The sequence below is a fragment of the Eretmochelys imbricata genome, chromosome 2 (assembly GCF_965152235.1).
Source record: "Eretmochelys imbricata isolate rEreImb1 chromosome 2, rEreImb1.hap1, whole genome shotgun sequence".
Classification (NCBI taxonomy): domain Eukaryota; kingdom Metazoa; phylum Chordata; order Testudines; family Cheloniidae; genus Eretmochelys; species Eretmochelys imbricata.
Window position 1 is genome coordinate 259,085,759 of NC_135573.1, and position 14,175 is coordinate 259,099,933.

At 39.7% G+C, this 14,175-nt stretch overlaps 1 protein-coding gene across 1 annotated transcript in view; it reads left to right on the plus strand.

The window, feature by feature from the left end:
• The first annotated feature begins 288 nt into the window (after window positions 1–288).
• MINDY4 (MINDY lysine 48 deubiquitinase 4) overlaps window positions 289–14,175 on the plus strand; it is a 90,603-nt gene continuing 76,716 nt past the window's right edge. Inside the window, exons 1-5 of the mRNA XM_077808428.1 lie at window positions 289–366; window positions 3,457–3,576; window positions 5,189–5,409; window positions 11,986–12,244; window positions 13,395–13,855. Coding sequence (XP_077664554.1) covers window positions 289–366; window positions 3,457–3,576; window positions 5,189–5,409; window positions 11,986–12,244; window positions 13,395–13,855 — 1,139 coding nt within the window. The remainder of the gene's footprint in view (window positions 367–3,456; window positions 3,577–5,188; window positions 5,410–11,985; window positions 12,245–13,394; window positions 13,856–14,175) is intronic.

Here is a 14,175-nt window from a genome sequence, read left to right on the forward strand (position 1 = left end):
TAATAGAAATATTATGCACACTAGTTGCATGCTAAATGTTAACACAAGACCTCTTTTCATCTGCATGAAAAATCTACTTTCTCACAGAGGGGAGGAGTTCTCTGGCCATCTCTGATGACACACAGTCTCCATGGCAACAAATCCATGACAACGCAACAGAGGAGGGTACTGCAGGCTGCAATTTGAGCTGTCTGGCTTCAGGAATGCAGTGGTTAATGGCTGTACGGAAGAGCTAGGAAGTCAGCAAATTTTAATGACCAATTTTGATCAAGTAAAGAACACCCCTGTATGTTTTGGAATAAAATGGATAACTCTTTTGTGGAAGAAGTGGCTGCATCTTTGGTTAGAGAATTTCTCAGCAGAAAGGTAATTTTGTCTCATTTTGCTTCAGTCAATGCATGAGAAACCCTAGCAAAACAACACATGAACACACACACACCCCGCCAATGAAAGAGATTAAGGGATACTTGGAGAGGGGAGGGAAAGGGAGAGGGAAGACTTTTTCCAGTTTTTGGGTGGTTGTATTTACACTGTAACAAGCTATTAGAATAAAAACAGTAGACTACATTTCCCATAAGGCATTTCTTTAACAGTAACACTTCTGAATACGGAAGTTGGGTTTTATCTAGCTTAAGAAACATGACTTTGGAAATAAAAATCTGTTTTGTTGAAAATGCCCCCATCAACACTTTAAAAAGGTTATGGAATATTTCTGGGGGCTACTGGGAAGTGTCCATTCTGATACTGTCTAAATATTAAGTTTTCCAAACCTAATAGAGATCAAGCAGTCAGAATGGATGTGGGGAGCAGGGGAATACAGAGAAACAGTACAATCATGAATTACGCATAGGGGACTGATTTCATGGTTGTAAAAAAAATCCCATTCTAAATTTATTTAATTTTCAAACATTCATGCAGATCCCTCTGGAAAGTTTCAGATATTAAAGGGAAAACTGAAATCCTGATAAGGGTTAATTGAAAAACTAGTTTTTCTGGAAGCCCCATTTAAAAAAGCTACTCCATGTAAGGCATTATCGTCCACTCTAAATAATGTTCTTGCTGCTCATACCAAACTTAGGATCAGAAATAAAACAAAAATCCATTTTCAGAATCATAGAATGATAGGACTGGAGGGGACCTCGAGAGGTCATCTACTCCAGCCTCCAGCACTCGTGGCAGGACTATTATCGATCCCTGACAGGTGTTTGTCTAACCTGCTCTTAAAAATCTCCAGTGATGGAGATTCCACAACCTGCCTAGGCAATTTATTCCAGTGCTTAACCATCCTATCAGTTAGGAAGTTTTCCTAATGTCCAACCTAAACCTCCCTTGCTGCAATTTAAGCCCGTTGCTTTTCATCTTATCCTCAGTGGTTAAGAAGAACATTTTTTTTTCCTCCTCCTTGTAACAACCTTTTATGTACTTGACAACTGTTATCATGTCTCCTCTCAGCCTTCTCAGAGTTAAGGCCCTAGTTGGTAGGGATTATAGAAAGCCCCACATTCATACATCTTTGTACTATCCACTCTTCACCTCATAATATTCTCCATCTGCACCCCGGCCTATTAGAGCTATAATTTTAGTATATGGGTTGAGATAGTTAGGATTCCAGGATCCAGATGCTGTTCCCATCCATGGGAATTAGTTTAAAACAAGTTTTAATTCTCTATTTGTCTTATGCTACCAACTCTTTGTTTCAAAGTACAACAGAAGTTATCTGCCAGAATGACATTGTACCAAGATGTTCCGGTAAAAATATTGCATTGCTTTTTAGATTAGACATGTACATAGAACACATAGCGAACCACTATCAAAATTATCAGTTTAAACTGAGCAGCGGGATGATGGCAGAATGGGCAAATACAAGACTTGCTTCAAGGTCCTTCATATCCAAAACCTAGCACTTGTGCCAGATTCAGCTCCTGGAATTTATTCTGCCATTAAGCAAGGGACACACTACAATTGAAAAGAGGCTGCTTTTATTTCATTTCTGCTATAGTGCTTTTTGTGTGTTCATGTGACTTTCTATGGAGCTATTTCATAGCTCAGAAGCACGGTGTCTGCAGCAGAGAATCATTCACTAGCAGTTTTGCCACACCTTTGTGACTGAAGCCAGCCACCTTAACTCCTTAAAGCAGTCTCTCAGCGTAACTATCAAGTAGGAATCTCATGTCTCATGAGAGCAAAGTAATTTGTTTTGCTGGATTTAGCTTCAACCTTCCCATTCATGGGTTCTAGCCCACGAAAGTTTATGCCCAAATAAATGTGTTAGTCTCTAAGGTGCCACAAGGACTCCTGGTTGTTTTTGATAATACAGATTAACATGGCTACCACTCTGAAGTCTTCCCATTGTTTACACTAAAATTGGGATTCTTCTCCAAACCTAGCATTTCAGGGCAACTTTGTATGGAGTCTTTCTAAAGTAGAGATTTTATAAGATATTCAGGTGTAGAGCTAATATTTGAATCTTGTCCTGGGACTGCTCTTAATCATTTTTGTGTAATCTTTCAACTCAACCTGATTCATAAGTTCACTAAGTAGTTTAGAAAGAGACTTCATATAACTAAAGGTGGTGCTTTGGTTCTCTTAACTGGAGAAAACCACAAGAGTACTGTAGAAGTATACATTTTGAAATTTTGGATTGGTTTTTAGCCTGCTTTAAGGTCTCTTCAGATCAAGCCCAACATTTTGTGTTCGACAAAAGATAATACATTACAAAGCAGATTCAAGTTATTATTTATTAACGGTCAAATACTTTCTGAAAATACCCAACAGCTTGTGCAACACAGGAGGAATACGAGGCCTTCCAGACAGCCATTATCAGATGTCATGCATGCCTGATTGACCTTTGAACATACAATTCAGCTTTGTTTTCTACAAATAAAACGAGACCTGATCAGTGGAAGTGTTTAGACTGTAAAAACATAAGCTACTGTTTCAGATACATGTTATAAACCCACAGCATCCTCTTAAAGATTTTCAACTGCTGCCTAATTATTCTGGGAATTTATATTCACAACAGGCCCAGTTTTCACTGGTAATATTGGCTGCCCCATCAGATATTAATGAGATTCTGAAGTTCAGCACCTATGAAAAAGTCCAGCCACTGGTGTACATATTTCATAACCAAGCTTTATTGATTTTTTATATATTGTGAGCATATAGATTTTATTCCTGACGTAAAAGTACTGTAGCCATGTTTTAAGCATCACCTTGGATAATGTAACCATTGTGTTTGCAGTCTTCCCTTGATTAATTATAAAAGAAGTTTAGATAATATAGCAATAGTTAAATTATCTAAGACAATAGTAGGAAGTTTAAGCACCACTGCTGTATGTGCTGTAGCAATTATAGCAAGCTTCAAATTAGGTATGACCTATTGAATAAAGATGTTGTAAACTTTAAAGTTGTACAGTTTCCTGCGGTATGTCTAAAATTGACATTTCTTCCCTTGAGGGTTTAAAAAAGACAAGTGCCATTATGGACAGAGAATTTCCACGTACTGCACTTAGCATCAACAATAGAAATGAACTGCGAAATGTTTTGCATCTACAATCTTTGTACAAAGAAAACAAGGTAAGGGAATTTTCACTTTTGTACTTAAGTGCCAGAAGTCAGCATCACCAACAGTTGTATGTTATTACATATTAAAAGCAATCTTAAAAAAACTGGTCAGTCAAGAATCATCATTATGGGGTTACTTTAAAGTGCAAAGAGCTGTTAGCTGGACTTACTACGTGTCATTTCCCATTACTGGTTGTAAAGAATAGACCTGATCTACATTTTGACTTTAAGGAGGGGCTGAGGTAATGAGGTTGTGTAAGTTGCATAGCACAAGGTTAAGGGCTGGAGATGGAACACTAACTCTTATTACAACTTCAGTCTACATAAACTTTATTTAGAGTAGGGAGCAGTTAATTTTCCATCAGAGATTATTCACTTTTAGTGTACCCATTTTCCAAATGAAGTTTTTTGTACAACAGAATCTAACCCAGACAGAATGGATAGTAAGCATCATCTTGAGTGAGAATTGAACAAGAATGCAACATTGCCTGGTTTTACAGGCACTGTTATCAGATCATGCTTTCAAAACATTTTGTAAAACTAAGCCTTTGCCACTTCTGGGCATTGTAGACAATACATTTTTATTTATTTTTCGGTAAGAGTAGGTGTGTTAGCACTGCTGTCCTAACTATATTTCAGTTCAGGTAATTTTACCTACCCAAGTTTCTCCTGCATCTTTATGGGTATATCATGTTCAGCTACTTCACTTGTCCCAAAATACTGTATTGTGCTTCTGTATGTGGTAGCCTTGTTCAACTACAGATGTTGCTGGAAACATTAAATGGTACACATGTAAATTGGTTTAGGATACTTTCGAACAATATATACTATGTAAAATGAGTGGCAATTATCCTGGTATAACCATAGTTATGTTAGGTTTGGTTTTGCTTTTAATGCTCAGCTTTGTACGGTTACACAGTGTAGTTTTTTACTGGTTTCGAAGGACATATGTTTTGTTCAGTACCTTTTCCTTGTTACGTTTACACAGAAGTGGTTGACACCCAATATTTCTGACTTTCTTTTAAAACCAACATTTGAGAAATGTAGTTCAACATGCATGATTACATTTACTTATATCTAATTGGATAGCTAATGCTAGCTGCAGAACTAAAGATTTTTTTTGCCAGAAAAACAGAACAGAAATCAGAAGTTTGAGTTATTATTGCATGTATAATATTCTAGTTAATTCAATCCCCTATGGTCAGTTTCCCAAGGAGTAGTTTCTTACTGGAATAAACATATCACTTTAGTAATTTCTTTGGATATTGTATTAAGAAATATTTTTAAATATGAAGCCAAGAAAAAAGGACTGGAGAAAGAATGTTTTGTTTCACTGTCTGCCTATTCTGTTTTAATCTTCTGACTCTTTAAGAATCTTTAAGGTGTAAAATAAACTGGATCTCTGACTACTCAACATTCCTTAATATTTTCCTGAATCATACCAGTTATGAACTAACATGACTTTATATCTGCAAAACCCCTCAGTGCATCCTAAAAGACCATGAGCCGGTTTAAATTGCTGCACTGTAAAACTAAAATGTTTCTCAATCTTCTGTTTTAACTAAAGTTAACTGGAGACTTTCAATAGTTGTGAAGCAACGTATTCCCTCCTCCCCCTCTCCAGGCAAAGGAGAATCCACTGAAAACAATTCTTGAAGTTATCACCAATTATTTTCTTGAACATTTTGGGACCACCAGATGCATCACAAGTCCTGTAGCTTCAGTTCCACAAGCTAAGAGCTCACAGTCTAGGTATATAGAAACATCACTAGTTAATGACTACTCAGATGAAGACATGCATGGCAGAACAACTGTGTCTGATGCAAGTAAAACTGAAGTTTACAGGTATAGTTCCATTTTACTTTATGTAAGTATGTATGCAGTCTAATCCCTACATTCAAAATTACAAATATAAAGAGGTTTCAGTTTTTACATTCAGTTTTGTCACCTTTTCTTAGGTGCCTTTAACTTGCCACACTATTAAAAGGGGTACTATGATCAATATAGGTAAATATATTCTAAATTGAGACCATCCTCTTAATTATGTGCTCCTTGAGATTTGTCTTAGGGTGCCCTCTGCTATCATACTTGGTGTTTGACAATCTCTCTAGCCTACATCTTCATTCTGCTGTACAAGGGGTTCTGAGCTATTATACCAGATGTTTGAGAAAGTTCAGTATGAATGCATGCCTTTAAAAGAGTGGTGGGCAACCTGCGGCCAGTCCATCAAGGTAATCTGATAGCACGCCGTGAGACATTTTGCTGACGTTGACTGTCCGCAGGCACGGCCCCCCGCAGCTCCCAGTGACCACAGTTCGCCGTTCCGAGCCACTGGGAGCTGCGGGGGGGCTGTGCCTGCAGCTCCCAGTGGCTGCAGTTTGCCGTTCCTGGCCACTGGGAGCTACGGGGGGCCGTGCCTGCGGACAGTCAAAGTCAGCAAAATGTCTCATGGCCCACAATTAGATTACCCCGATGGGCCACAGGTTGCCCACCACTGCTTTAAGTAGTGATAAATCTCTAGGCAATAAATTCTCTTTTCTGTAACTAGAAATAGAGTACATAGGATCAGAACCATAAAAAAAAGGCATGATAGTATTTGTTTCATCCCCACTAACTTAACAACTTCAAGTATTTTAAGCCCATTTCTACCCAACTGTATATCCTGCAGTGTGGAGCTTGTACAAATCCTTTCTATGACTTACTTTTCAATATGTTGTTCAGATGTTTATGTTTAGTTTATGCTAGATACTATGCTTCAACTGAACAGTTTTAGAAGCAGGTTTTTCTATTTGCTAGAGCAGTGGTTCTGAAACTTTTGTACTGGTGACCCCTTTCACGTTAACAAGCCTCTGAGTGTGGACCCCCCCCTTATATAGTAAAAACACTTTTTTATGTATTTAACACCATTATAAATGCTGGAGGCAAAGCAGGGTTTGGGGTGGAGGCTGACAGCTTGTGACCACCCACGTAATAACCTTGCAACCCCTGAGGAGTCCCCAACCCCCACTTTGAGAACCCCTGGGCTAGATCAATTGAAGGCCCAGAGCCTCTGGCAATCTGAAACATGCTTGGCCCCTCGCTCCCATGGCTTTCAAGTCCTCTGTAGCTGCCCGTGCTTTACTCTTGGTTCCTTTAGCAGGGTCAATGCGCGGGCAGGCTGAACAAACTGGATTTTTAAGCATGTTGCCCAGCTGCCTCTCAGCCAGCGATAACGCCTCACCCCAAATGAGGGAAGAGCCCTACAGACATGGCAGGTCTGCCGCAGTGTGAGGGAGAGAGATGTTGAAAGCAAACGCGTCCACCGCATCTCCCCCGCCCCCAGTGAGACAGTTTGAAACAAGGCGGCGCGAGCTCCTCTCCCCCTCCCCCACAGGCGGGCTGCCCGCCAGCGGGGGCAGCCAGGGAGCTCGAGCCCTGAGGGCGCGTCCGAAACCTGCGCGCTCTGCTCTCGTTCAACACCTCCGTCGCGCAGGCGCAATGATGCAGGCGACCGTTCTCTCCCACCCCCGCCGCGCGCGCGCGCGCGCAAGGAGGCAGGAATGATTGACCAGCGAGCTCTCCGCTCCAGACGCAGGGCGGCCCCGACTGGCAGGAAGTGTGATGGCGCAGGTTTACTCTCTTTCTGTGCCTCGGTGGGACTCTATGACCCTCACCCTCCAAAGCCGGTCAGCCCTAGGCGCTGGGCTTGCGCAGTGTTTCCCTGGCGGAGGAGGGCAGGGAGCAGTGCCCAGCTGTTTTTAAAGAGGCACACCCACGTTCGTCTCTCCCCTCCCCAGTAGCATATGGTGGGGTTTCAGGGTGCAGCCAGGGGAGGGGTGACCCCACTGACATGCCTGGTCTCACCCCCCCCCTTCTCTGTTGCTCCAAAGGTAGCTTGAGAAAGGTGAGTTGCCAACTCTCACAGGAGGTGGTGCTTTTTTTAAAAAAGCCCCAGCTCCAGGAGTCAAGTGATACCTGAGACACTTAGCTTTCTTTACAGAAAGATTACACTTGTAGCCACTGTGGGTGCAGAGATAAGCTTGATGACATGACCCCAGTGTACTCTGAAAGCTCAGAAACCAGAAGGCAAAGAAAAAATAACACAATGTATTCACTTAAAAAATAATGATGGTTTGTTTTTGTTTTTTGTTTTGCCAGGCTTGTGGAGTTTTTTTGGATTGCCTGACTCATGATTCTTGCATGCTTGGGGTTGGCGATGCTGAGCGTGGATGCATGTGGGAATGGAAGAAAGTAAATTGAGTGGGTGTGCCATAGAGGCATACATTGTGGGTTTGTGCTCAGGTGGTATAAATCAGTGTAGCTCTATTGACTGCAATGGAGCTGTGCCAATTTACACCAGCTGAGATTCAGCCCATTTGTATGTTGATCTCATTCCTACCTTTGAGTGGCCTTGGACGGGATCTGAGTAAAGATGGGGATTTCTCCATCCCATCTTTAATACCAATGGGGCTGCAGATCTCTGTCAGTGGGGACAGTGGGATGCATATTGGCCCATGCTCTGGCAACACAGAGGGGCTGCAAAGCTGCCGTAACAAGAAATGGCTTGCAGGACTGCCCACCTGGCTATGCTAAGCCCCTCCACTCCCCACAGAATGTCCAGGCACGAAGGAGTGTGGCTGGAGTATGCTACCTCCAGTGACCCCCGTAACCAAGTCAGCCCGCAGCAGCCAGAGGAGAAATGGTGCAATTACAGTGTAAAACGCCAGTGCCTGAGATGAGTCCTCATTTCAGCCTTCCTGAAAATTAAAAAAAAAAAAAAAAAGTGAGACGGCACAGAATGAGAATTAGATTTTCTGTGCCAAGCGCTGGTTCCTTGAGTGATGATCTGATAACCATCTCTTATAGATACGTTTACCTCTTCACAGCCTTTAGAGAGGCTTTGACAAACTCTTAAAAACAGCCCCAGCATTTCACACATGGGCCAGATTTTTAGAGGTAGTTAGGTACCTAAAGTTGCAGAGAGATGCCTAATGGGATTTTCAAAAGCACGTAGGCACCCATGGAGCTTCAGAGCCTTGGCGCTTTTGAAAATCCCACTAGGCACTTATCTGCATTATTAGGTGCCTAAATACCTTTTAAATCAGGCCCACTGTGCCCTTTGCCAGCCAAGAGTTGCATGGCCCTGATTCACAAGTCATTGTCCCTAGCACCTCTAGAACTTCCATGTATCCTTTCTGTATACTGTGCCCTTCCCTATTGCGCAATATTTTGGTTGCTTTTAAAAAGCAACTGTTTAACTATTTAATTAAAAGGTATATTTTATAACACAACATATTTTTTAACTTCATGGAACTTGCTGCTGAAGGATCCTAATGATGAAAATAGTTAATTAGAAAAAAAGGTTTAAAAGGTTAGATATTTATATGAACATGTTAACCACTTAATGTTTTAGCCTCTGCAGTTACATTAGCTGGGATACAAATTATATTGGTACTAATACTCATGCATCAGGGCATAAATTGCTCACCAACTATAGTCAGGAAGTACAATCCCCCCATGATATACCAGTTGGGTTGCACAATACTGTAGATCAGAGGTTCTCAAACTGTGGGTCGGGACCCCAAAGTGCATCGTGACACTGTTTTAATGGGGTCGCCAGGGCTGCCATTAGACTTGCTGGGGCCTGGGGCTAAAGCTGAAGCCCAAGGGCTTCAAGCCCTGGGTGGCAGGGCTCAGGCTTCGGCTTCACTCCAGGGTGGCAGGGCTCAGGTTACAGACCCCCCACTCCTCACCCAGGGCTGAAGCCCTTTGGCTTTGCCCCCCCCCCCCCACCTGGGGCAGCGGGGCTCAGGTAGGCTCAGGCTTCGGTCCCCACTCCTGGGATCATGTAATAATTTTTTTTATCAGAAGGGGGTCACAGTGCAATGAAGTTTGAGAGCCCCTACTATAGATACTTTATGGGGTTTTATACCTTCCTGTGAATCATGTGGAACTGGCTAAAGTCAGAGGGTGAAATTCTGGCCCCACTGAAGTCAATAGGAGTTTTGCCAGAATTTCACCTATCAACCAGATACTAGACTAAGGCCTAATCCTGCAAAGACTTATGTACATGGGTGACTTTACAATTTGAGTGCAATCCCCATTGAATTCAATGTGGCTACTCATACATAAAGATAAGCACCTGCATAAGTCATTGCAGGATGAGAGCCATATAGTATTCTTGCACATCCTATGTTTAAATAAGGAGTCAGAACTTTTGGCAATGTAATATTAGCAAGACACAAAAATCTAAGCCTCACAGAAACACATTACAAAATGTAAATCATAAGAATGAAATATTTTAAAAACATCCTTAACTTTAATCCAAAATCAGTGAGTCTCATTCCAAATGAGAGACTCTTGGCAAGCTTTGAAGGAATGGCAATGGTTAGGCTGCTGGTTTGCTGTGACCCCTGTCCATCATGCTGACCAATTTTGCCTCATGTTTCCTGGTATTCCCCCCTCTGGCTATATCTGTCTTGTTTTATACTTAGATTGCAAGCTCTTTGGGGCAGGGACGATTAATCACACTGTTAAACAATAATAGAATACCATCTACTTAAATATTTGTGGATGTTCTCCTACATTTTCAAATATATTGATTTCAGTTACTCAACACAGAATACAAAGTGTACAATGCTCACTTTATATTTATTTTTATTCCAAATATTTGCACTGTAAAAAAACAAAAGAAATAGTATTTTTCCATTGCACTGTAGAGCCATCTCTTTATCATGAAAGTTGAACTTATGAATGTAGAATTATGTACAAAAAACCCTGCATTCAAAAACAATCAATGTAAAACTTTAGAGCCTACAAGTCCACTTAGTCCTACTTCTTGTTCAGCCAATCACTCAAACAAGTTTGTTTACATTTGCAGGAGATAATGCTGCCCTCTTCTTGTTTACAATGTCACCTGAAAGTGAGAACAGGCATTCACATGGCACTGTTGTATTCGGCACTAAAGATTCATATATCTCTTCGTGCTTCAACCACCATTCCAGAGGACATGCATCCATGCTGATGATGAGTTCTGCTTGATAACGATCCAAAGCAGTGCAGACCGACGCATGCTCATTTTCATCATCTGAGTTAGATACCAGCTCCAGAAGGTTGATTTTCTTTTTTGGTGGTTCGGTTCTGTAGTTTCCACATCAGAGTGTTGCTCTTTTAAGACTCTTGAAAGCATGCATCACACCTTGTCCTGCTCAGATTTTGGAAGGCACTTCAGATTCATAAACCTTGGTTTGAGTGCTGTAGCTATCTCTAGAAATCTCACATTGGTACCTTCTTTGCATTTTGTCAAATTTGCAGTGAAAGTGTTCTTTAACAAACAACATGTGCTGGGTCATCATCCAAGACTGCTATAACTTGAAATATATGGCAGAATGTGGGTAAACAGCAGGAGATACACAATTCTCCCTCAAGGTGTTCAGTCATTAAGTAATTAATGCATAAGTTTTTTAACAAGCATCATCAGCATGGAAGCATATCCTCTGGAATGGTGGCTGAAGCAAGAAGGGGCATATGAATATTTAGCATATCTGGCACGTAAATACCTTGCAATGCTGGCTACTAAAGTGCCATGCAAATGCCTGTTCTCACTTTCAGGTGATACTGTAAATAAGAAGCGGGCAGCATTATCTCCTGCAAATGTAAATAAACTAGTTTGTCTCAGCAATTGTCTGAACAAGAAGTAGGACTGAGTGGATTTGTAGGCTCTAAAGTTTTACACTGTTTGTTTTTGAGTTGCAGTTATATAACAAAAAGAATCTACATTTGTAAGTTGCACTTTCACGATAAAGAAATCGCACTTCAGTACTTGTATGAGGTGAATTGAAAAATACTGTTTCTTTTGTTTATCATTTTTAAAGTACAAATATCTGTAATAAAAATAATAATATAAAGTGAGCACTGTACACTTTGTATTCTGTGTTGTAATTGAAATCAATATATTTTAAAATGTAGAAAAACATCCAAAAATATTTAATACATTTCAATTTGTATTCTACTGTTTAACAGTGCGATTAAAATTGATTAATCATGATTAATTTTTTTGAGTTAATTGCATGAGTTAACTATGATTAATCGACAACCCTAATTACAAATAAGAAATAATAATAAATTAATTCTCACTGAAGACAGCTAATGGTTTAAAAGCTATTTAGGATTTTATACATACTTTCTCCATTAGGATATGGTATGTAGCACATTAAGATATCATAAAATTAAAATAATGATTTATTTAATTTATAATTAATTCCAGAAAAAGTGCAGGATTAAAAACTGAAGAGCTGTATGTAGACATTTTAAGTGATAAGCTATCATAGTCATATATAATTGCTAGATAATTCACAAGTAACTCAACCACGTTATTATTGTAATTTTTTATTGATAGTATTTGTGTATAATTTCATTTTAAATACCTTTCTTCCCTTGTAGATATGACATTGATGTTCCACGAGATAAAGTCATTCCATCGAAGAGACATCAACATAAAAGAGAGAAATCCAAGACTGTGGTAGAACCCAATAGTGGCTCATCCTCTGAAGGAGATAAAAAGTTAAAAAATAGCAGAGATGATTTGAAAATAACAGAAACTTCTGAGGAGATGAAGACCACAATGAGAGAGAAGCAAAAGTCCAGGTCTAGTCTCATTGTCAGAGGAATGATGGCTGGACCCACTGCAAGTTCACAAGAGGTGCTTTCCTGTACTTCTAGAGAGATTAAATAGAGGGTTAGAGTTATAGATTTCTACATTATATTTGCTAGTAAAGACATTTGAATATAACATGCAGATTGTTTTTGTATATTAAATTACTATATTTACAGTTTGTAGTAGAGCAGTAATTTAAGGAAGCAACTATAGTTAGTAATTTAAGGAAATCTTTTAGATGATTTAGAACCATCAGCAATCATCACATTGTATAATAACTAACCTATGCAACTCTCTGATCTTTGATTACACCATGTATAGTTATTGTTTATTTTCCATTCTCATTACCTTTTATTTCTTTAAGACTGGATTTTTCAAGGGTACCTAAGGGAGTTAGGCACTCAAATCCCAATGAATTTCTTTGGAAACCCCAGCCTAAATCAACAACAGTTCTTGGTTCCAGCAATTAAACTTCAACTAACATTCTCATGTGTTTTGTACTTTACTGTTTCAGTGAGTATTCTTGAAAACCAGCACCAAGATTCATGTTTTTGGTTTTTCTCCCTATTCTGTTTTTTTATGTCAATGGGAGTTTTGCCTGAGTAAAGAGTGTAAAGTTGGACCTATGATCATTAGCAATGGAAAAACTCACACGATCAGTTTGAGTAATTTCTCAGATGCACGTAAAAGTTTGTGTGTGTATCTGAACTTGTCTAAACCACTTTGGTCTGGAAATAGGACTGGATACTTTCCTGTACTTCCTGGTTTCATCTGAGCTGGATAAAACCTCAGCAACAAGCTTTTGTGAGCTATTTCATTTCTGATCGTGGATGACAAGAAGGAGTGCCTGAAAATGCACAACAATTAAGACACCAAAAAAGTTGATCCTTATTATTTATTTATTTATTTATTTATTTATTATGTTGTAGCACCAAGTAGCACTAATCATGGGCCAGGGGGACCCCACCCCAAGTGACTTACCATATAGTTCTGGCTTGATATTGGCCAAATTTTGGTTGAAGATGCAAGTCAGTTCTTACTGTTATTATCCAAACAGGCTCTCCCCCATCCCTAATAACAGAATAAACTGCATATCCCAGTAGTTAGACTAATAGGGGCTTCTGCTTTCTTGTGTGTCTGTTTAAAAAGGCTGAACATTGAATCTGGTATTTTCTTTATTTACAACTTATTCTAGGATTTAGTAAAAAGGAGGCTTCTGAAACGATCCTCTGGCATAAATAGCACAATGCAATTCAAAGGGGAAGATCATCAGAAAAAATCTTCAGAGATGCCAACTAGTGATTTTCAAGAGATTAAAGGAACTTCCACAGAGTCCGTGAGTTACCTTTCATCACACAATGCCAGTGCTCTGAAAGTAGATACGGAATTTTCATCAAAAATTTCATCAAACTCATACACAAGTTCAGTCAGTGAGAAGCTAAGACATACACCCAAAGACACAGCTGATCCACTTGCCAAACTCTTATCGGAAAGAGAAAGAACCAAGGTTGAAGAAGGGAAACCAATGGCAAGCTCTGATATAGACACCAGTGAAAAAACCATCAAATTAAATGTTCTTCACAGACATTCAGAAACTGAAAGAGAGAAGAGAGAAAGATCTCCCAAAAACAATGAGAATCGGTTATCAGGACGCAGGTAAGACTGTTGGGTATCTTTGAAGAATATCTGTAAAACTACTGCACTGAAGAGTTCAGGAAGTGTTGTAGTTAACTAATATTGATTTGTGCAGGAAGCCTACATATGATTTTCATTTAGCTCAGAGGCACAAAAGGAGGTGCTCAAGAAAGACACCTCTTATGCATTAAGAACTAGCACTGATGAGCTTTGTATTGTGTTAAGATGGTGAATAAGAAAGTATGATACATCTCTTCACATAACCTAAGAACCAGGGCTCACCCAATGAAATTAATAGGCAGCAGATTTAAAACAAACAAAAGGAAGTATTTCTTCACACA